Source organism: Pseudorasbora parva, chromosome 18 (assembly GCF_024679245.1).
Source record: "Pseudorasbora parva isolate DD20220531a chromosome 18, ASM2467924v1, whole genome shotgun sequence".
Lineage (NCBI taxonomy): Eukaryota > Metazoa > Chordata > Actinopteri > Cypriniformes > Gobionidae > Pseudorasbora > Pseudorasbora parva.
Window position 1 is genome coordinate 35,675,889 of NC_090189.1, and position 24,816 is coordinate 35,700,704.

The 24,816-nt window shown below is 37.8% G+C and overlaps 1 protein-coding gene across 1 annotated transcript in view; it reads right to left on the minus strand.

The window, feature by feature from the left end:
• Positions 1 to 24,816, minus strand: part of gabra3 (gamma-aminobutyric acid type A receptor subunit alpha3) — a 485,101-nt gene that overhangs the window by 86,932 nt on the left and 373,353 nt on the right. The window contains exon 8 of the mRNA XM_067424515.1: positions 10,693 to 10,845. Coding sequence (XP_067280616.1) covers positions 10,693 to 10,845 — 153 coding nt within the window. The remainder of the gene's footprint in view (positions 1 to 10,692; positions 10,846 to 24,816) is intronic.

The following is a 24,816-nucleotide window of genomic DNA, read 5'->3' on the forward strand; positions in this document are numbered from 1 at the left end:
TTTGTTACCACTGTGCAGGCTGGTGGTGGTGGTGTAATGGTGTGGGCGATATTTTCTTGGGGCCGCTTTAGGCCCCTTAGTGCCAATTGGGCATCATTAAATGCCACAGCCTACCTGAGCATTGTTTCTGACCATGTCCATCCATTTATTTCCACCATGTACCCATCCTCTGATGGCTACTTCCAGCAGGATAATGCACCATGTCACAAAGCTTAAATAATAATTTCATATGGGTTTCTTGAACATGACAATGAGTTTAATGTACTAAAATGGCCCCCACAGTCACCAGATCTCAACCCAATAGAGTATTTCTGGGATGTGGTGGAACGGGAGCTTCGTGCCATGGATGTGCATCTCACAAATCTCCATCAACTGCAAGATGCTATCCTATTAATATGGGCCAACATTTCTAAAAAATCCTTTCAGCACCTTGTTGAATATATATATATATATATATATATATATATATATATATATATATATATATATATATATATATAGAGAGAGAGAGAGAGAGAGAGAGAGAGAGAGAGAGAGAGAGAGCGAGAGAGAGAGAGAGAGAGAGAGAGAGAGAGAGAGAGAGAGAGAGAGAGAGAGAGAGAATAATTCTGAATAGATGGAAATCCAAGTAGCCCACTGGCTCAGAAAATAATACAGAAGGAAAATACACTAATATAATATAACCACGGGGTTAACTGCAGTACAAATAAAACTACATAAGAGTGCTACATAAATAAAACATAGCTATAAAATGTGTAATATATGGTGTGTTTTTGTGAATGGCTACTATTCAAATGAATACTCAGTGCTGTTTGCTCCCATAAACGTCAGTGGCTGACAATTAAATTGAAATCTATGGCTGATGAGGAGCTGTAGAGTGTCAAAAAGTCGAATGGCAGAGAAGATTCTCATTAAACTTTTCATTAAGCATTATCTCCATCTGGAAATGGAGTGAAAAGCATTGGGAACATTAGAAAGAATGTCAGACAAGTTCCTATTGTCTCTGCAGAGACAGATGCCTATTACGTGTAACGTTTATCGAAGCCATAAATTATACATTAAACTGAGGAGCTGTGAAGAAAATGACATAACAGGATTATGTGTGTGAAATGTCAGGATGGACCCATCAGAGAAGATCTGAGAAAATGGCAGCCATCCAGGAAATAAAAGATTGAATATCAACCTCTAAGTAAGATTACGCCAGCCTATAACTACTGACACATGGTTTGCTTTTTAGTGGGGTGGATTAGATGTTTTCTTCTCTGAATAATTTGATTTAACAGTGGCCAATGCCAGGTCATTTTTCAAGGACTTTAAAAAAAAAAGATATATAATCCTTAATATCATATATATATATATATATATATATATATATATATATATATATATATATATATATATATATATATATATATATATATATATATATATATATATATATATATATATATATATATATATATATATAAAGGGTTATCCAAGCGAGAGGATTTCAAATGGTAGATTTAAACTATTGATGGCAATGACACCTAAATGACTAAATGATAATCTCTTAAGACCTCTTTTCTAAAATGTTATGTTGCAGTACATAGTTCTAATATAAGGGTTGTCAATTTAATGTGTTCATTTAATAATTAGTTATGGAAAAATAATGTGCTAAAATGATTTAATGTATTTAATGCACCCGTCCCATCCAAGGTCATCTTACATTTCATACAGTTGATTGGTGATGAATATGTTGCATGGCAACAACTAACTAAAAGTATGATGTAGTATATAAAATGCAGTTAGAATGCCCATAAAATTCAAGACGTCAGGGCAAAGAAATTCCCCTGTATTGGTTTAGTCTCATTTATAGGATATAGTGATACAACCCACATCATTTAAAAAAACTACTGTTAAATTGTGTCATGAAATGTAGTTTTAAGTGTTTTCAGGCAAGAATGTAGTTGTTTAAAACACAAATATGTGGTTTATTCATAAATATAGCACCTATTTGAAATTATGAAGCAGTTTTCGGAGTTGTGAAATCCAAGTGATTGTTGGGCGCTCTGCGTTCATTAAGCCCTCCAAAAGCACCCTTACCTCAGCTAGTCCTTCTGACGTTTGCTGCTGGCTCTGAAGTCTTTGTAGTGGTTAAACATGAGATATAATTCATCTTGTGTACATCTAACGAGTGATCTTTGATCTCATTAATCTATAATTTATTCCCTAGCAAAACCAGACAGAATAGTTTGCTTTATTTCTTATTGTATACCTTATTATAACTTTTACTTAACTTATACTTTTATAATGGTTATTATTAATAATTAAAAACTGATAAATAACAAAAAGATATAGGGCTGTGTTTTATGTCATATTTAATTTCATTACAGTGAATATAATCAAAGTACATATACACATATTGCCTGAAACACCTAATAATATGTTTATTTTTTTTAAAATGTAAACAAAAAGAGACAGTGTTGTGTTTTATAAATTTAAATTAATTATATACATACATATACATATATTATATTGATAAATATACATGCAGGTACATCCAGATCAGACCAGATGATGGACCTGCAATAGACACGACCAAGGCAGCCCTGAAGCGTCAACTAAACTCTCCTCTGTTAATGAGAGTTAGAGTGTAGAGTGTCGGCGCTGGACGGCACACAACACGATGAACACTCAAACCCTCACAAGAAAGCTGAGACGAACAACGCAGCGACATGAATAGCTCTCCCGAGGGAGCAAGGACCACCCACTAAAACAATCTCGTGTGTATACGTGAAAGAGATTGTGGCCGTCAAATGAGGACAGGAAACAACCGCATGCAGAAACTCACGGTTTGAATGACATTTTGAAAAAGACACAGGCTCAAACCATGTTGCTCTTTCAGAAGGAAATGCTCTTTTAGTAGTGCTGAAGGACTCATGGAGATGGCCTCACGGACTCACGGCAGTCCGTTTGCAAGCCTGTGTGTGAGCACTTAAAGATTGGAAACACCCAGCCAACCAACACAGGGAAGTGTATGTTGCAGCGGCCACTAGCTGACTCGCGCCATCACACCCAGCACCCAGGTAAGAGAGCTATCCTCCTCAAGACTCGTCTAAACAATTTTCGTAGAAAGAGCTTAATACAGCAAACCATTAAAATAAGTTAAAAGCAATGACGTTGCATTCAACTTCCGTATTCTGTAGAATGCGTGAACTGTATGCCAATGTCAATTAGCTCTTTTTTAATTGAAGTAGATTTGTCTCTGAAAACAGGTCTCAATTCATTGGTCAGTTCCGACGTACATTGAATGTGACCAACTGAAAGGGAACCAAAATTAACTGGAGATGAAAACACAGGAGTAAATGTCAATTCTGTGCATTTCCATGAGTGGGCCAGCCAGAGCCAGAAATTAATCCAGGCAAACATCTGGAGAGACATGTCCACCTCCAACCTGACAAAGATTGATAGTATCTACAGAGATGAAAAAACAAAACAAAACAAAAAAGCTTGTAGCATCATACCAATTGTGAGGCTGTTATCATGGCAATTTTTTTTGCAAAAAAGTAATCATGCTTAGCATTTTTTCTGGCAGGTCACGTAAGTCAAGCTCACTTCATCTGACTCTTAGCTGGTTTACTCCTACCAACAGGAATACAGAGCTCTCAAGTCTCACGCTTTGGGTGTGAGACACACGCATTTCAACCCATTCACACGCTCACACGCCACACCTTGTACCCCATAGAGTTCTGGCGGCCCTGCCACGCACCAGTTAATCTAATAAAAAAATATATAGATACCGAACAGCCAATCATAAAATAGATTTGCTGTATCTGGGTAAGACATAGATATTCCCTCCACCCAATAACGTTTACGTTCTGATTCCAACGTCACATTCTGTGATTCAGGCCACGGCCTCGCTCATTGAATCAAATGCTCGCTGAAGTAACTTACCATTAGTTGGCAACTAGAAGCAACGATGACAGATGCAGAGACACAAGGATAATGGTGTTAAGTTAAGTTTCTCACATCACTTTCTGTTTTCTGTTCTTATTTCCTCAACAAAACTTAAAGGAAGCCTTGTCTCAATCATGATTTGCATGAAATGCATTTTGCTATCGTACGTTATTGCGCTCTCACTCAGTGAACATCTGTGCTCTTCTGCACTCATGAATGCGATGATGGACAGCTGTCCTCATTCCACTGGTGTTTGGATGTCATTTTTTTTTTTTAAACTCACTTTCATTTCATAATTTATTAAAAGTAACTCCATTTTGTAAGATCATTTTCATCAAAGTAATTCCAAACATCACGAGGCAGACGACATTAGTGATCAAATACAGTCGAGTTATTAACACGCTCCACAGTGGATTTAGTTATAACTGCAAGATTTAGAGGGAATTATAATGGATTCACTGCATTTACGGCCAGCGAAGCAATATAGTAAAATTTCAATATTATTTTTATTTGTCAAATATTAATTACAGATCGAATATATTCGTGCTCACCCCTAGTTATGGAAGCTGAAGTGTAGCGATATAAAATCTGCAATGCAATATGCAAAATGGCAATGCCATGTAAAATGGCAATGCATTTCAGTATTTAAATTTACGTTTTCCATATAATGTGTGCAACATTTGGAACAAAATGATAATTCAAATGGAATTTACATTTCCTACACTAGTTTTAACATCTAAATTTAAACATAAATTGTGTATTGTAATACTTTATATAAGTATCAAAATTCAAATTAAAATGTATTACAGAAATAACTAGATGTGTTTAGCATGTTCAAGCAAAAATTGTAGCAAAATGATCATTTAAATGTTATTTTTCTAAATTGCATTTAAACTCCCATTTAAGATACTTGCGATTGTATTTTGATTATATATCCCACAATGAATGTGGTATTGATGTGGTATCAAAGTGGTATTGAAAATGCAATCCGAAAATGCAAAACTCCATATCGCCTAGGGCAACCAAAGAGCTAGAGCCGGCCCTGCCGCTGTCATAAAGAGAGGAAAAAATACAACCATACTGATATAGCAAACAATAATCATAGGCAGCTTGTCTAAGATTATTTGAGAGTAAAATTATCTCAGTAGTAAACCACAGCTCACTTCAGCGCAACCATGCTCATGTTGAGGTGCCACCGACCTCTGGGCTGAAGGCCTCAAAAACCTGCTACCAACACCAATAAACAACACTAAACAACACTCTCTCTCTCTCTCTCTCTCTCTCTCTCTCTCTCTCTCTCTCTCTCTCTCTCTCTCTCTCTCTCTCTCACACTCACACTCACACTCACTCTCACTCTCACTCTCACTCTCACACATACTAATTAAATATTTTTTTTATTTGTACGAATTTGTGTCATTTTCTATATCAGACCCCCAGCCAAACCCCCGTTGCTGCCGCCACTGCCGAAATCTCACTCTGAACTCAGTTCAAAACTTGAGAGCCCTGAAATAATGTTGTTACATTAAATTATTGTTATTAAAAACATTAATGACACTCCAGTACCTTAAGGGGGGTTTTGTTATGGCTGCATGGATGGGCAGGGAGTGCCGGCTTAGAACAGAGCCACTCCAAACTGTATGCTAATTGTCAATTATCTTTGATGAATGGGGTCCTGACAGAATTAAGTTAAAATAGAGTTTGAGAAAGGAAGTTTTTTTTATTTTTCTAAATCTAGGGGTAGCAGTCAGAGGCCAGATTGGTTGGCTAAAGCTGCTAAGGTTTAGTGCTCAGGAGAGTTGGCTTTGAAGACCTATACAGTAAAGCCTCCAGGCACCTTGGAAAACACTACATTTAGGATAGCTTTTCTACCAACCTGGCTGCTCCATTACTTTAATGCCCAGCCTGCAGCCTTTTTCATCACGTCTGCAGACATCGGTGTGCAAGCCCTGTGGAATATCAATAAGGGTCTGCTCTACACCTCATTAGTACCTCTTGATTGGATATAGTGGTTGTCAACAAGCATAGATACATCTGAGAACAATGTATTTGATATGCTAGTATTACATTTACATGAGAATCTTTCAACAATTTGTTTGTCATTTATGTAAATGTGAAATATTTATTTTATGTATTGTAGACTTCTATAACACATCCCTATTACCTTCAGTATTTCTACTAGTAAATTGTCCTTTAATTATTTGCAACAGAATTTATACTGTTTAACAGATTAGAACAGATTCTAAAATGTGTTTAATTTCATTAAACGATCATTTATTGATAATTGATGTCTCATACCAGGAAGTTTTTTATTTATTTTATTTTTTATAATTGCATTAATAATCTACTTGTATTTCTGTCATCTAACTTCACATTGAACTGTAACACACCAAAAAAAAAAAAAAAAAAAAAAAAAAAAAATCAGGTTTCTTCAAGAGGCCCCTTTGGTTGATTTTCATTTTTTACTTTCTTTTTTAATTGTGTGTGTGTGTGTGTGTGTGTGTGTGCGTGCGTGCGTGCGTGCGTGTGTGTGTGTGTGCGCGCACGTGTGCGTGCGTGCGTGTGTGTAAAGTGTTTGAAGATCAAATTACCTTTCATAACTTTCTTTTCAACATGGCTTCAGTATAAACATTCTATATTATATTTGTATATATATATATATATATATATATATATATTGTTCTAGAAAAGATTTTAAAAATGAACTATATCAATGTAGAATTTATTTGATATGAAATATGAGATTGTGTTTTGTGTGATGAAAACAATAAAAAGGAGTTAAATATCACTTGTGATCAGATACAAATTATGTGTAATTTCCAGTCAAGCTCAAAATATGTAAAAAGTGAAAATATTATGAACATGATCCATAAATGCAAGCAATGAACTAAGCCTTAAGGAATCAGCCGTAAGGAATTAGTTTTATTACAAAACTATTTAAAATGTAATTTGTACTGTATTACTCCAAAATAAAAATAAAATAACGAAATAAAACCTTTTGGGATGTGGTGTATGGTAAATTTTACCATGGTGTATGGTAAAAAAGAATGGTAAATCTATTGTAGATTTTTGGTTTAGATAAAAAAAAGTTGTATTTTATATGACCATTTCAACCAAAATGGTCTTGGTCTTCCCAACACTTAGGTCATCTTTCTTCCATATTTTTTATTAGCTTGAAATTCTCCTCCCGGTCATTTGTTTGCACTCTGAACAAAAACAGGCTCCAGATCGCTGACTGGCGTACACAGTCGCCTGGTGGGAGACACTTGGGATTGCTATGGCACATCTCCTCAGGATAAGATGAGCAGGAGCAAATGATAGTAGCAGAAGGGAAAAAGAAGAAAAAAGTTGCACACGATGGAGTGGTGTGTCTGATTGAGGTGGAGAGCATGCCTGGTGGGGGTTCTCTACACAAGAGTGGTGACTAGTTAATGACGCGATTCTTACCCTGAGTCTGATTACTGATTAGTCACGTTTATAGACTCATGAAACTCAACTTGGGTAATGTGAAATCAGTCGGATACAACCTCCCACTTGTCTTTATGAAATGATGTATGATATGAGACTAATTACTGCAGCATTTACAGCACTCACAGCTTTTTATTCATTTGTGACAACTAGGGAAATTAGAACTTTTTTTCTGCAGCTTGTATCTTTGCAGTCTCTCCTTGATTACCTTAAAAGCCAACTGCTTCATTACAACACAATACAATGGTGCTCTATTCTGAATTAAAGTCTGTTTGGCATAGTTATGAATTATCTAGATTATTTAAAGCTAATGAATAAACAAAGCTTTCAGAATATATTTTTCGAAATCTATTTTTGATGGATCAGAACTGGATGCTTTTCAACAGTTTGAACTATGGATTTTTCTATAACAATTTACTTAAAAGCTTTTATATTGTATATAACACATTATAAAAGTATTTTAATGCATCAATTATGCCTTTGTAACGCACCTTATAATGTATTTTATGGTCTTGTGAATAATCGTAACCAGTTATAATAATTTTTTTTTAATACTTAATCTAATCATTAAACATACCTTTAGAAAGTATAATACATTAAAACACATAATGAACAACCAATTTCACAAGGAATCTGCAAATATTATAATGCATTAATATATAATAATATAAGGTGCCAGACATACTTTAAATGCTGAACGGAGAATTATTGACAGCTGCAGCAGAGGGAAGATGAGTTTCCGTGAACTTAAATTTAACATTGTAAATATTCTTCCTTTACATTTAGCTATGGAATGGCTTTAGATGACTGTGTACCAGCAAATCATAATATCAAAAAATGACTGCTGAAGGACCATGTGAATATATATATATATATATATATATATATATATATATATATATATATATAATGATTATTTAATTAATCACAACAGGCCTAATTTGACCAAGTGACTGCGTGTCTGAGTTTTATCGACAGAGAGGCGGCACAAAATTTGAGGGAGGCAGCACTAAATTGTATGAGGCTGCCGCCTCATAATTCTTTATTCAGGAAAAACCCTGATTATGGAAATGATCCGGCTGCGTTGGGCATATAAGATTGCACACTCACACTAAATTGCCCTGTTTTAGTAAGACTGGCCCTTTGAGTGAGGTTGCCTTCTGGATCTTTACAAGCCTCTAGGTCCCTGGCATGTTCTCTCTGAAAGGTGAGTTTACAATGATATTGTAACATGTCCATTGAAGCGGTGAGGTTGAGAACCCAAGTGCAGTTTATTGAAAACTTAATATAAACCAAAACAAAGACTTGACTTGAACAAACTTAGCTTAAACTCACCATCCGTGGGTTACAGCATAAAATAACTGACAAAGATACATGGCAAACATGAGGGCTTAAATACACAAGGGCTAAATGACAAGACAAGGGACACCTGCGAACAATGATCAACCCATAAACCAATGACAACTTGACACAGGAACATGAGGCAGGAACACATGAGGGCATGGAGTCACATGACAATAGACCACAAGACAAAACCAGGAACATGATATACTTTTAAAAAAAACATGAAAATGGGGTGCTTATCAATATCCCTCCTCGTTTCCTCGCTCCTCCGTCCTCCATCCTATGACCCGGAAAACAGGTCAGCGAGGAAAGGAAGCCAGGAAAGCAAACGAGGATGCACAAATAAGAATTGGGAAGCACCCATGAACTTAACCCAAAACACCCTCTGACAGATCTCGTGTGTGTGGGCGGCCATGGCAGTTCAAACAGCCATGGCGGTCTGGCCTTTGTGGCCTCAGTGTGCCCCTTGCATGGACCTGGAGCATGGACATGGCTTGGCTCTGGCTCGTGGGCTGCTGTAGGACTATGGGGCTCTTCCTCCACAGTAAAAGAGGACCCACTCACTAATAAGGCATGGTCGATGTATTCCTCCAGGGACCAGTGGATTATCCCTCCTGGGAGCTGAGAGCATAGAGGTTCATTTAACCCAGTGGTCTCCAGACTCTGTCCTGGAGGGCCGCTGTCCTGCAGAGTTTAGCTCCAACCCCAATCAAACACACCTGAACCAGCTAATCAATGTCTTACTAGGGCCTATAAAGGCATTTATTAGTTGCTTCAGGTGTGTTTGATTGTGGGTTTGATCAGGGATTGGGGACCCCTGATTTAACCCAAATCTAAAAAAATGTCCTTCTCCACTGCTGGGATTATAGTTGGTGGCCAGTTATTCTGTAACAAGTCCAATGAAGCAGCGAGATTGAGAACCCAAGTGCAGTTAATTGAAAACTTAATATAAATAAAAATCAAAACATCAAACAAAGACTTGACTTGAACAAACTTAGCTTAAACTCCCCACCCGTGCGTTACTACATACAATAACTGACAAAGATACATGGCAAACATGAGGGCTTAAATACACAAGGGCTAATGACAAGACAAGGGACACCTGTGAACAATTATCAACCCATAAACCAATGAGGGCATGGAGTCACATGACAATAGACCACAAGACAAAACCAGGAAGTGCATGACAGAACATGATAGTGAACATGATAAACTTAAAAAACATGAAAAATGATCCATAACCCAAAACACCCTGTGACAGATATAGTCCTAATAAACAAACCTTTTTTGGATGTTGACAAATTCCATAGTCATAAATTGAGACTGTAAACAGACTGGCAGCAAGGGTCCTAGCTGTGATAATTAATTAACTGGCAACAACCCTCTCAAGTTAATAATTAATTATCATAGCTAGGAGCGCCAAACATAGATTTTCGAAGTTCAAATTTAAAAATAAAAGCACAAAATGACAACCATTACCATAAAAAGATAAAAACAACTGATAATACAATAAAACAGCTGGAGGAGATACAGTTGCAATGCTTTTTAGTTTACTTAATTTCCCTCCAAATAAATCTTCATCTAACTTCTGTGGTGGCTGATGTAATTACAGGTCAATCCTGTGATTCCTGCACCATTTCAAAACCATGAATCCATCACTATTCATGTTTAGGGTTTTCGGGGAACGTACATGGTAAACTGAATACAAACTTTTCAGATAATTTCCGATGCTTTTGCTTACTGAACACTTCTCGTTGTTTCATGATGACAAATAAAAACAATGAAAAAAAAAAAAAAATTAAAGCATCTCTACAAATATAGGGCACAACATGTTTTGATGTACTCATAAATTTAAACAGCATCTCTATGTTGGATGTGTTATTTGCCATATTACTCGCAAAAGCACATCTGTGCATTAAGAAACAATAGGGGAAAAAAGCTTACCGAAGACAGTCCGTGCTGGCACAGACTCCCGGTTCAGCCAGAAGGAGACCTGAGAGAGAATGACGGTCATTATGCAGGGGAGATATGTCTGGATCACGAAATAGCCAATTTTCCTTTTCAAATGGAAATATGTTGTCATCACTACATATTCTCCTAAGAAATTAGAAAAAGAGAAGAGAAAGATGAAGAGAGATGAATTACTGATGATACAACATACATTGCTTATTTATTATATATTTTTTATAAAATATTCCTTATTTATATTATACTATTTAGTTCCAGAAGATCATACAAGCAGAGCATAGGAGATACAGAGAGATTTGGTCTTGTGTTGGAGAGGAAATGTATCTGCTTCTTGTATATCACAGCGCCAACTATGGAGTAGGACTCAAGTGTTTTCCCAGCATGGTTGGGGCAGATTGGATGTTCTAACCTTAACAGCAGGAAGGAAGTGACTGACAATTGCCTGTCACAATCTGAAAGCCCTCCCATTTAGTTCTTTTTGAAAGGTCTGATTGAGCATGAAGAGCTGCTATTATGCCATTGAAATCAGAGGTAGAATGGTCAATTTGCAGTTTAAGCCACGTAATATATGTTCAGAATTTTGAACATCCAAAATATGGGGAAATGTTATTCCTTAAAAGTTGGTCTATGGTACACCAGGATTAGTAGGAGTCTATATTTTCTCTCAATTAAATGCATTGCTGTCTAGAAGACATTGAGATATTCAATATATTATTTTCTTCTGAGGAAAAAAGAAAAAGAAGAAAGAAGAAAGAGAATAAAATATGGCACCCCCCCCCCCAGCTTTATACTAAAATTCCTTACATTTATTATTTTTTCCCACATCATTCTACAAAAATAAAATTAAATTAAATTAAAAATAAATTAAAATTAAAAGTAAAAAAAAAAACAAAAAACCTGAGGATAGGTTTCGATCTGGTCGCTCTGTAATAACAATCAGGAGTTAATACAGTGATGGTTCTGCATCTGCCAATTTCTCCCATCTCCACATCAGGTTCCAAGCCACCTCTCTCTCTAGGGTGCGTCTCCTCTGTTTGTTCAGTTTCGTTAGGTGGCCAGTTTATCCAATTACTGAATTACGGAGACCCTTGGAAAGTGCTCTTGGGAACCTTTAATGTAATACATTCTTTGTAGCCTTCATCTCTTAAGGTCATCTACAATATCCAGTCAAATGATACAATGAAAACACTTAGGGCGTTTTCACACCTGAAAGTCTGCACCGAGGTCCGAACCAAAGTTCGTGTTTCGATATATTGTGTCCATTTGGTTAGTTTAGGTTTGCTTTCACATTGCAGTTATATCAGCACACCAAAGAACTTTACGTGACGCACTTGCGTCCTGTCGTCATCATCTATGTGGGCTGCATCTTATCATTGATTGGTTTGTTAGCGGACGTGCGTCTAACCCATCTCTAACCCTGCCAGAGATTTAATCTGGAAAAACTCAAAAAACAACGAATATATGACCACCAAGGGGCTATGGTTTAAGGAGGACTTGACTGCTTTCTACATAGAAGCGCAGAATCGTCTTTGGCCGGTTGTGAAGAGGGCAAGGAAGGAGGGCAAAAGCGCAACTTCAGCAGAGCGAGGGCTTTCGTTGATGGTAAAGAGATTCATCTTGAAGAAAGCAACGGGACGTCATAGTCATTGACTGTGGTCATTTATGGAGTTTGCAATTTACGATAGCTGGAAATTCCCATCTAGAGGACAATACGTGGTTGCTTCTAAGTTCTAAATCAGGTGGTTCGTGGATGCACTTTAAGGTTAAAATGTTGGCAACTTTTTTTTTTTTTGAGGACTTGACTGCTTTGACTTAGAAGCACGGGATCGTCTTTGGCCTGATGTGTATGCACATTCTTCAGTGGAGCGTGGGCTTACGTTGATGAGTTCCATCCTGATGATGACAATGGAACATCTTAAGATTTAAATGTTTGCAACTGATTTTTATTTTATTTATTTTGTTTATTTATTAATTTTATTTTTTGGAGGATTGACTGCTTTGACTTAGAAGCACGGGATTCTCTTTGGCCTGATGTGTATGCGCATTCTTCAGTTCATTTCTACAAAAATTTCAATTACCAGTTAAACCAAGAGAATTTGCTATTGTTCTTGACGCAATTCCAAAGAGTGTGACATTACTCTTAAAGAACTCTAATTCAGTGGAAATCAATATGGACAATCTTTGTAGTAACATTTTTATTGATAATATTAATGTTTTAAAACAAATATGTTGCAATAAGGATATAAGAAATGCTCTTTGTTCTGTGTCTTTTCCTGCAGCAAGATTCTTTTGGTCTTCTTTATTTGGTGATATCTCTTTTAATATTATGGCATTACTATCTGCATCATCAACTATACTCGAGGCAAATTCACCAAATGAACGTCCTCATTATGCAAACATTTTATCGGTGCCGACAGGAAAGGAGGAGAAGACTAGGCTTTTTAGCCAAACAATGTATTTTGCTTAATAGTTATGTTTAAATATTATAATGCTATTTTTAAATTTCATCTAGGCTATATTGATTATATGAAACGTGCACAGATGTGCAATATATGTCAAAAATATGTCTGAAAGATTTTGACCACTTCATTTTGTTTTGTAGAAAGCTTTGTATAAATTGTATCTTAATTTTAATAAATGTTTCATAATTTTCCTGAATTTAATAAATAAGCTTTAATAAATAATATAGCAGACAAACCGTGATGGAGCGATCATTTGCGTTGCACATGAACTGGAGTGGTCTAATAAATAAACCGAAATTCAGTAAATAGGTTACTTCTCATATATATATGTTTAAATATATATATGGATATGCTGTGTGCTGCATGTGCTGTGAGTTTAATCTGTGTTTTTTTCTTTAATCCTTTCACCGAACTTCCTGTAAATGGCTGAAAGTCTGAACTATACAGAGAATGCTTTCACACAAGAAACAAACCGAACCATGGTCCACGGGAGGTTTCACACCTGTGATTTTGGTTCGTACCAAACTGAAAAGTCCGAAAATCCAGACCAGACAAGGTAGGTGTGAAAGCTGTTTTGGATAATTGGCTGTATGTACTAAAAATACTTATATCTTATCAAAGCAAAACAACAACTGTAACCATATTCAAAGTTGATGTTTTGGTTACAAGACACTTGAGAACCAATGCCATCTGGTTCCATTGACATAAAATCTGCTGCAGAGAAAATTTAAAAGTGCACATACGTAAAAGTTAATAATGAATTTGTATCTATTCCTCACACAAACATCATCACATCATTTGAATTCAGAAGACTTCACAAGTCATATGGACCACATTTTATGGTGCTTATTTATCATTTTTAGAGTCCTCATTATGTAAAAGAAAACCCTCTGCATTTTGTGAAAGATCTTCTTCTGATGACAAAATTTTCCTTTTTACGTGAAATATTACTTTGACGACCTAAGGTTGAAATTCTAATCTCTGTGGGAAAAGCAATTTTCAAATGAGTTAGTGTTCTCTCCTTGCACTGGGAGGCAGAGCAGAGGACAATTAAACTGACAAAATGAAGAATAAACAGATGCTGCTGGTGATTTAAAAACAAACACTAGAGTATTTGTCTTCTCCATTTCAGCTGCGGGGGGACAGTAAGATAGGCATCTCATCTGGAGGCAAGTCAATATGATACCCAATATTTTTTACCAGCACTGATATACACCCAGAGCTTTTAAAACATCTTAATAGTGTCTATCTCTAAATAATCACTGTTGTGAATGTGAACTTGACATGAATTTTACTAATGTTTTCATATCAGAATAAGTAAAATAAAAATAAGCTGCTTGTACTATAATAGCAACAAGGTGTAAAAAGGTTTGCATGGAAGAGTAAGATTAGGGGAGGTTCTCATCAGTGCCTCAATCAAGAGACAGAAATGTTGACATGTTAGATTTTAAGAAATATTCTCTGTTTATGCAATCTGTTTGAAAAGAAAGAGATGTCAGTCATTTGCCAGCTTCTTTATTATCCTCTAATGTAGCCACATCCACGCAACACATGTTCTGTTGAAATTCAAATACTGATATAATCCTTCAACGCCCATTTCAACTCGAATAATTACATCAAGATTATTGCATGTTTTCTACATTGGATGACCAGTAATTGGATGACCCATAATTTCCTGCACTGCACTTTTTTTTTTTTAATTATTGGACAAAAAAGCTCCAAAAGTAAGCTAGAATATTGCCTAACACTTGATGACTGCTCTGTCAAGTCCTCGTTGTCAGTGAGGAAACTGGGTTTTGATACCAACTCTTTGATACCAATCTTTCATTTGAAAGTTACTGTTCTAGCATCTGTAAAACTGCGTTCTACCATCTTAAAAATATATCTAAATTACAGCATATGCTCTCAATGCAAAATGCTGGACAGTTAGTTCATTCATGAGCTCAAGGCTAGATTATTATAATGCTCTACTGGGTGGTTGGCCTGCTCGCTGTTAAACATCACATACATTTTAAAATATTACTTATTACTTACAAAGCACTAAATGGTTTAGCTCCCCATTACTTAAGCAAGCTCTTAATACATTATACTCCATCACGTCTATTGCGGTCTTAAAGCTCTGGCCAGTTTGTAACAGTTTTACTGTTACTTTTGTCCCATTAGCTTGTGGTGCATGCAATATTTGATTATGCCACTAGGGAGTGCTCTAGCCACTGAACTACCTGTTAGCATAAATAGGAGAAGAGAAGAAGCAGGAGGTAGGAAGGATGTGTTAACCACATGGTGATACCTTCTCAGAAGATTAGCTTGTGTTTGTACCCGGTTTTGAGGAACTTCTAGTTCTTGAACTCAAATGTAAGTACTACTGTTATTTGTCTTGTTTGGATGCATGATGTTTGGTAAAGTGCATTTAAATATGTTATGTGTAAATGTGTTAATGGTGGCACTAAGTTTTTCTGTTTGTTTGATGCAGAGGGTTCCTTGAGTAAGCATGAGGAAACTGCTCAACTAAATAAGAACTTGTACAAAGAACTATTGAGATTCAACAATGCCCTGAACATCCAGTGTTCTCTGTATGAAATACTTCAGCTTATCTACAGCTACTAGGAGTCCTGGTCACTGGCTGATGTGGATTCATCAGTAATGATTTCAAGTACTGTTCCATCTCACTAACAAAGACTGAGCTCTTAGTAGCCAAGGAGTTACTATAAAAGACAGAACTTTTGGGGGGGTTCATTTGCATCTGGACATTAATGTGTTGTGTATCTGAGGGTATGGTGATTGGAAAATAAATGACTCATTGAAACGTAGAAGTCTCTGGTCCCTTAATTGTTTATGTAACAACTAGAGTGCTTTTAAAGGCCGATGTTACATAAAATATGGCGCCCGAACAGGGACCTGAAAAGAAAAGGTAAAATCTAATTGAATCTTGATGAGATGTATTCTACTTTCAATGAGTCATGTTGTAGATGTGTGTTCATATTTTGAGGAGTCACTGCCTTAGAGTCTCTTTGAATCTAAAGTAACCTTAGATGGTTTGTTAGTTGTAAAATGGCCACCTTGGAAACTGAGACAGAGGGTGATGTTCTTTTAAACCCAGACTACTCTTCAGACCCTTTCACTATACGTCGTGAGCCTGTCCAGGACCTCATTCATTCCCTTAGTAATTTGTATCTGGAAAATGAAGAACAAGAATGTGATTTTGATGACTCTCTGTTACCTCCACCTCCACCAAGTGATGAAGATGATAGCTTGTTAACGATGATAATGGCTTCAAGAATGCATAAAGTGGAATGTAGAATGGATGGGTTAGAAAATTCCTCTGGTATTCATTTTAAAGATGTGCAACACCAGTTGGATGTGCAAAGTAATCGGATGACTGCCATGGAAGTTCAGCTGCAACACTTGTTAAACCAGCATAAAGACCATCACACAGAGATACAGTGCTTAGAAAATTCCTCTGGTATTCATTTTAAAGATGTGCAACACCAGTTGGATGTGCAAAGTAATCGAATGACTGCCATTGAAGGTCACCTGCAACACTTGTTAAACCAGCATAAAGACCATCACACAGAAATACAGTGCTTAGAAAATTCATTAACCGCCAAGCTCAAGGATGAATGCGGCCAAGTAAAAGACACCTTGGAAAATAAAGTCCAGGAGTTGGGACAAACGGTTATGGATTGCCTGAAAAGGAGAGATGGCCAGCTAAGATCTCTAATTCAGTCTTCTGGGGGAGCCACTTCTACTCCAGGTTTTGACCATACAGTAGCAACCCATAGTTCTTTTCGACCTGTACATTGCCAGACACCCATCAAGTTAGAGTTTCCAAAGTTCGGAAGTTTAGACGGAGAAGATCCCATTACATATTTGGAGCGATGCGATGAGTATCTAGCTATGCAGCCTTTGAATGATGCTGAAATCTTATCCCTGCTTCCTGCGGTATTAACACACACAGCTAAGGACTGGTGGGTGGCAGAGAAGAAGAACGTAAGAACTTGGGCACAATTTAAGTCTGCTTTTTGTCAATCCTTTTTATCGGATGATCATGAGGCTGAGGTGGAGAGAAGGATTAGAGAAAGAAAACAAAGAGTTGATGAAAGCATCAGGACATTTGCATACCAGTACAGAGCGTTATGTCTGAGGTTGAAGCCGGCTATGGCAGAGCGGGAGATCCTCCAATCAACACTTCGCAATTGCAATCCAAGAATAGCAAGTATCTTAAGAGGAACTGCCACTACAGTAGATGAGCTGGTACGTGTAGGAACACTCATAGAGCGAGACCTTAGTGAGGAGAGAGCCTTCTGGAGGCAAAGGCAACAAGAAACCACCTCTAGGCCTGCTGAGGCAAATAAGTCCACAAGAGGACGGTCATCTTATCCACACATTGCTGTCTTTTCAGAGAGTAAGGTAAAGCCCCTAACGACATTAACATTACCTATAACCGTCCAAGGCCACCAATATCAGGCAATATTGGACACTGGCAGCACTTATTCATTAGTACAAGAGTCATGCTGGAAAGAATTGAAGTTAAATCAAGAAGCCATGCAGTCAAGTAGAGGACAGTCATTTTCCCTTGCTAATGGATATGTACAGTCAGCCTTGGGGAAGATAGCTTGGCAGGGTACAATCCATGGTCACAGCTACCCTTTGAGAGCATATGTGATGAGAGACTGTGATTTGACTTTCTCAGTTGTACTGGGTCTTGAGTTTCTGATGACCTCAGGAATCCTTATCGATTTTAAAAACTCCACGTATACACTGCCTGAAGAATGTGATGTAGTTCACCCCTTCACAGCGTCTTCACCCTCGCCAACGGTCAGTCTGCACCTCGCACTACCCTTAGTGCCAACGACTTCCACTACGCTAACTACCATAAAGGAGTTGGTGGATCGAGCTGATGCTTCCAAAGCGCAGAGACGTCAACTAGAGGGCCTAATGCTTGATTGGCCAACAGTATGTACAGATAGTTTGGGACAGACCACTTTAATTCGCCACCAAATCCATACCATCGACGAAATTCCTGTGCGTAAGAAAGCTTACCCTGTTTCTGTCACCAAACAAAAGCTCATAGACGATGAAGTGGCAAATATGCTGAGTAAAGGTATTATAAGGCCTTCTGTTTCCCCTTGGGCAGCCCCAGTGGTCCTAGTGCCAAAGAATGATGGTAGTACTCGCTTCTGCGTTGATTACAGAGCATTGAATTCCAAGACTCCTCTTGATGGATTTCCCATGCCACAGATTCAAGATATTTTAGAGTCCTTGTATGGAGCTGTTGTATTCAGTACATTAGACCTTAAGTCCGGTTATTGGCAGGTGGGAATGGAGGAAGACAGTGTCAAAAAAACCGCATTTGTCACAAAAAACAATCAATTTGAGTTTGTTCGCCTTCCTTTCGGCCTCAAAAACGCCGCGGCAACATTTCAAAGGCTCATGAACAACATTCTGAGGGATTTTATAGGGAAGTTCTGCTTTGTCTATCTTGATGACATAGTAATTTATTCTAAAACCATTCAAGACCACTTCCAGCATCTTAAGCAACTCTTTGCGAAACTGGAAGCCGCAGGATTGACTCTTAACCTCAAGAAATGTTCCATGCTGCAAAAGACCATCACATATCTGGGACATGTTGTTTCGGAGGAAGGGGTCCGTACTGAAGCCTCTAAAGTCACCGCAGTACAAGATTTCCCGGTACCTAAGAGTCTCAAGGAGGTACAGAGATTTGTAGGTCTTGCAAGCTGGTACCATCGCTCCATTTCCCACTTTTCTGAGCGAGCAGCACCTTTGTATGCACTTAAGGCTAAAGATGCAGCTTGGGATTGGACGAGTGAATGCCAAAGTGCTTTTGATGATCTTAAAAATGCCCTCCAACGAGCCCCAGTTTTAATGCCACCTGATTTCACTAAAGATTTTAAAGTACAAACTGATGCTAGTGATATAGGATTAGGAGCTGTGCTGACACAAGACTTTGATGGTTTTGAACATGTCATTGCCTATGCGTCACGACTTCTACACGGAGCAGAGAAATCGTACTCCACTGCAGAAAAAGAGTGTCTAGCGGTAGTGTGGGCCGTAGAAAAGTGGAGGCAGTATTTGGAGGGAAGGAACTTCGAAGTATTCACAGACCATTCCGCTCTGACTTGGGTGTTCAATCAGCCTAAGCCATCCTCACGCTTGACCAGGTGGGCTTTACGTCTGCAAGGTTTTAACTTCATGGTTAAGTACTGTAAGGGATCCTGTAATGTAGTACCCGATGCTCTATCCAGAGGAGTGCCCATGCAGGAGGTGGTAGGCCACATTGCCCTATGTCAACCCACAAAACCGGACCCTAACTTGCCAGTAAGCTGGGATGAGATTGGGAGAGCTCAAAAGACTGATTCGTCTTTACAGTCTTTATGGGAGGCAGCAAAGCAACCTATAACAGACGCTAATCGCATTGTTTACATTGTACAGAATGACTATTTGTTTCGTAGTGTACCTGACAAGCAACAAGGGTGCACTCATCAGTTGATTATACCTACATCATTGAGGGAAACGTTTTTACACTTTGCACATTCAAACCCGTTGAGTGGGCATTTGGGAAGAATGAAAACTTTGAGGAGACTACTCGACAGTGTCTATTGGCCTGAGATTCGCAAGGATGTTTGGAGCTTCTGTACTCAATGTAAGACGTGTCAAGCTTATAAACCTAGGATCTCAAAACTTTCTGGATTGTTGCAGTCAACCCCAGTAGTAGAGCCTGGCTATATGCTCGGAGTGGATCTGATGGGCCCATTCCCAAGAAGCCCGCGATCTAACGAGTTCTTATTAGTCTTTGTAGATTATTGCAGCAAGTGGGTAGAACTCTTTCCACTACGGTCTGCAAAAACTCACTTAATAACCAGCATTCTGACAAAGGAAATGTTCACACGATGGGGAGCTCCAGCATACCTAGTTTCAGATCGTGGGCCTCAGTTCACTGCCCAGTTGCTCAATGATACTTGCAAACGATGGGGGGGTAGTTCAAAAGCTCACTACAGCCTATCATCCCCAGACCAACTTAACCGAAAGGGTCAACAGGACATTGAAGACGATGATATCTTCTTACGTTCATGACAATCATCGTGAATGGGACAAGTGGGTACCAGAATTCAGGTATGCCGTTAATTCAGCATGGCAAGAGAGCCAGGTCTCACTCCGGCGGAGATTGCTCTAGGTCGTAAGCTGAAAGGTCCACTTGAGCGATTAATACGCAAGCCGCCTGATCCCAACCATCTAGCCTATAACACTGTTGAAAGGCAGAAAAATCTTCTTGACCAAGTGAGAGAAAAGACTAGCCAAGCTCAGGAGAGGCAAAGCAGATACTACAATAAACGTAGGAAGCCTGAGTCCTTTGAGGAGGGAGATCTAGTTTGGATCCTTACTCACCCTCTGTCTCGTGCCGCTGATTATTTTATGGCCAAGTTAGCTCCCAAATGGCAAGGTCCTGCAAAGATTTTGAGAAAGGTTAATAATGTCAATTACAAAGTTGTAATGCTTGACAACTCACACCAAAGCGATACCTACCATGTAGAAAAGTTAAAGAGATTTTATGGGACTGTGTAATTTTTCTCTTGGAGGAGGGGTGTGTAACAGTTTTACTGTTACTTTTGTCCCATTAGCTTGTGGTGCATGCAATATTTGATTATGCCACTAGGGAGTGCTCTAGCCACTGAACTACCTGTTAGCATAAATAGGAGAAGAGAAGAAGCAGGAGGTAGGAAGGATGTGTTAACCACATGGTGATACCTTCTCAGAAGATTAGCTTGTGTTTGTACCCGGTTTTGAGGAACTTCTAGTTCTTGAACTCAAATGTAAGTACTACTGTTATTTGTCTTGTTTGGATGCATGATGTTTGGTAAAGTGCATTTAAATATGTTATGTGTAAATGTGTTAATGGTGGCACTAAGTTTTTCTGTTTGTTTGATGCAGAGGGTTCCTTGAGTAAGCATGAGGAAACTGCTCAACTAAATAAGAACTTGTACAAAGAACTATTGAGATTCAACAATGCCCTGAACATCCAGTGTTCTCTGTATGAAATACTTCAGCTTATCTACAGCTACTAGGAGTCCTGGTCACTGGCTGATGTGGATTCATCAGTAATGATTTCAAGTACTGTTCCATCTCACTAACAAAGACTGAGCTCTTAGTAGCCAAGGAGTTACTATAAAAGACAGAACTTTTGGGGGGGTTCATTTGCATCTGGACATTAATGTGTTGTGTATCTGAGGGTATGGTGATTGGAAAATAAATGACTCATTGAAACGTAGAAGTCTCTGGTCCCTTAATTGTTTATGTAGCAACTAGAGTGCTTTTAAAGGCCGATGTTACAAGTTGATGATACCTAGAATATCGAAATCAACTGCAGATGTTCAATCCTTTTCCTATTTTGCACCTAAACTCTGGAACAGTCTTCCTAGCATTGTTTGGGAAGCAGACACAATCTAGACTAAAAACACATATCTTAACTATGGCATACACATAGAACACTTTTTCAATAAAATGATTGTTAGGCTGCATTAACTAGGTCAGCCGGAACCGGGAACACTTCCCATAACGCCTGATGTACTCGTTACATCATCAGAAGAATGGCATCTACTCTAATGTTTGTCTCTCTGTTTATACAAAGGTTTACTGCAGTCAGACGGATCTGGGCCATACCCAGATCAAATGGTGGACTTGCGCCCAGACATGATCCACACATGACCCTGAAGTGTCTGCAAGAGACCGTGTCAATTAGACTCTCCAATCTGAAATTGCCTCATCGACACGGAATCCCAGTAAACCCATCTCCAGGATGATGACTCCACATTTTTATCAGTTCTTTTGTGAAACATATTTTTATTGGATTTTACAACACAAAAACATAATTACTAACAAACCTCTTAAATCCTTCCCCTCCCCAATCTTTGCTGAAAAATAAACAAAGAAAGAAAGAAAGAAAGAAAGAAAGAAAAATAAAAAAATTAAGAAAAAAAATCTCTCCCTTACATATAGACAGATTTACATCATACACTCCTATTAGACACTTTGTTTATATACACCACCTTCATACATCTACAGCTTCCTCAGTATCTCCTTCTTTAACAAATTCCAAAAACATCTCCCAGATATCATAAAATTCAGTAGGACTTCCCCTTTGTGACATATTTAAGTTTCTCAAGAGCCAGCTAGCATTTTTCCAACAGATGGCAATTATACATTTATCTTATTATATCTTGTTTGTCCACCTGTTTTCTTTCTTTGACAGGCAAAGAGTAATTGTCCATATAGGTACCCAATATACACATTAGGGCTTAAAGGAACAGAAGTAGTAGTAAATTGAGACATATATTGAGTTATCTTGCTCCAGAACTTTTGTATCTCCTCACATTCCCACACACAGTGAAAAAAAAATTACCTTGGAGCTTATTACACTTAAAACATAAATCAGGTATACTAGGGTTAAATTTATTTAATCTCACAGGTGTTGTATAGGTTCTCATTATCCAATTAAGAATATATATATCCAAATAAGAGTCTCAGCTGAGTGTTTATAGTTTGTGTTTGTGCTTTTAAACATATTGTACCCCACTCATCTAAAGGAATGTCTTTATCTAAGGCCTGCATCCATGCCCGTCTTTTAGTTACAGAGCTTTCTTTATGAATCTGTGCCAGTATTTTCTATATTATATTATAGTATATATTATAGTAATTCGCCCGTTACTGAAACAGTCTTGCGTGGCAAAGGTTTCCATATGTGGATAATGAATGTAGTTGTACCGATTTATTTAGTTTTGAAAAAAATAAAACTTCTAAGCTGCAGATACTTAAAAACCAACACATTCTCACACCCAACTCGTCACATATGGACGCTTGATCCGGACCCCTTGTCGTCACTTTACAACGAACTGGGCGTACCTTTATCATCAATTTTCGACGCGCTGGGTGGTCCATTCATTTCAATGAGAAACCTTTGGCGTCATAAACAGACGCATTTAATTATTTGCGTTTATAAAAGCAGACGTGATTTTATTAATATTTAAAGGCTACTTTTATATTTTGGAGCAACTAACCCAACTCCTACCCTAAACCTACCCATATCTAAACAATATAAAACACATAACAGGCAAATAAATGTACAGTTACATGTATTTATTGCAAAAACGGACCAAAACAGTGTAATAAAAATGACTATGAGTTTAATGTCTCGGGGAATAATTAACTCAAAAGGGATTCAATATTCAATATTCATGAATTTATGAATATAATTTGCTAGTCGTTAATTACGTATTAAAATTTTCCGATAAGGAAAAATGTTTAATTAAATACAAGTAACCCTTTATGAAATTGCTTGAAATGATCTTACTAAGTTTGTCCTGCAAATTAGTTATAGACTTTCAAATCAATTCTCAATAAGGGATTACTGCTTTACGAGCGCATAAGAAACATTAACTTTACTGATCAGGACAAAATCAATATTTCAAATGTTCGTATAGTTTACTTTACTAAAATAGTAGCATAAGCAGTTTAGGTAAAGTTAGGATCGTAAGTTTCATTGACTTCGTGTATATGGAAGAGTGACGGATTCAATTCAAAATTGTCTTTTGGAAGTTTAATAAACACAGACTAAAAATAACACTACAATTCACACAGAAAGTACATACTAAATATGCATAAAGAGAGTAGGAATATAGATAGTAAAACGAAAAGAATATGGTACATAAACGAAAAGAATGAATAGACCAAAAATAGAGAGATAGAGAGAGAGATAGAGAGAGAGAGAGAGAGAGAGAGAGAGAGAGAGAGAGAGAGAGAGAGAGAGAGAGAGAGAGAAAGAGAAAGAGAGAGACAGCGTCCACTTCAGTTTGTTACACAGAGCCCTCACGGAGTTAACTTGTCCCAAACGGGAAATAACAAGACCTTTTTAACAGCAGTTTGGATTTTAGAAATAAGAATACTTGCTTTGGTTTTGGCTTCTCGCGTGTGTGCGTGTATTCTGAGTTCAAATGTCCTGCGTGTCCGGCGGTTCTTTCCGAGGTCGGTGTGGAGCGGCGGGTCTCTTGAAGTGTGCTGAATTCTCCTCTCTGAAGAATGCCCTCGGGGGCTGGAAAGCAGATGGCAGATTGCCCTGCGGCGTTTGATGCGAGGCAAAAGCGAAAGGGTGAGGGTCACATTGGCATTTGTAGATCAGGTAGAGCGACGCCCATTTCCTGGATGGTCCAATTGATCAGAGCGTTTTCGGCGCGAAACAAAGTTCTTTGTTCAGCTGAGTCCCTCCTTTTTGGTTCTTTCCGAGGAAGATATGCTTAATGCATTTTTTCTTTACAACGCTGGTAATTTTGTAATAATGCATGTTCTGTAAATTCTTTTACAGGATTCGGTACCATCGTATTTTTCTGATTACAAGGATACCATGGATCATAAGTCTGAGATCTGGGAATACACAAATACAGGCTTTCCACTGTCTGTTGGCCTACACAGCTTGAGTTATATACAGATAATTCTTATAATTGTTTCAGACACATATAAAAACACTTTAAGCAGAAAAGCATACATTTAATACGTTTTTGGAGTGACTTTTAATCATACATTCCTGATACTGGTGGGACTCTATGTGGGTGTGTGTGTCTAGATGTTT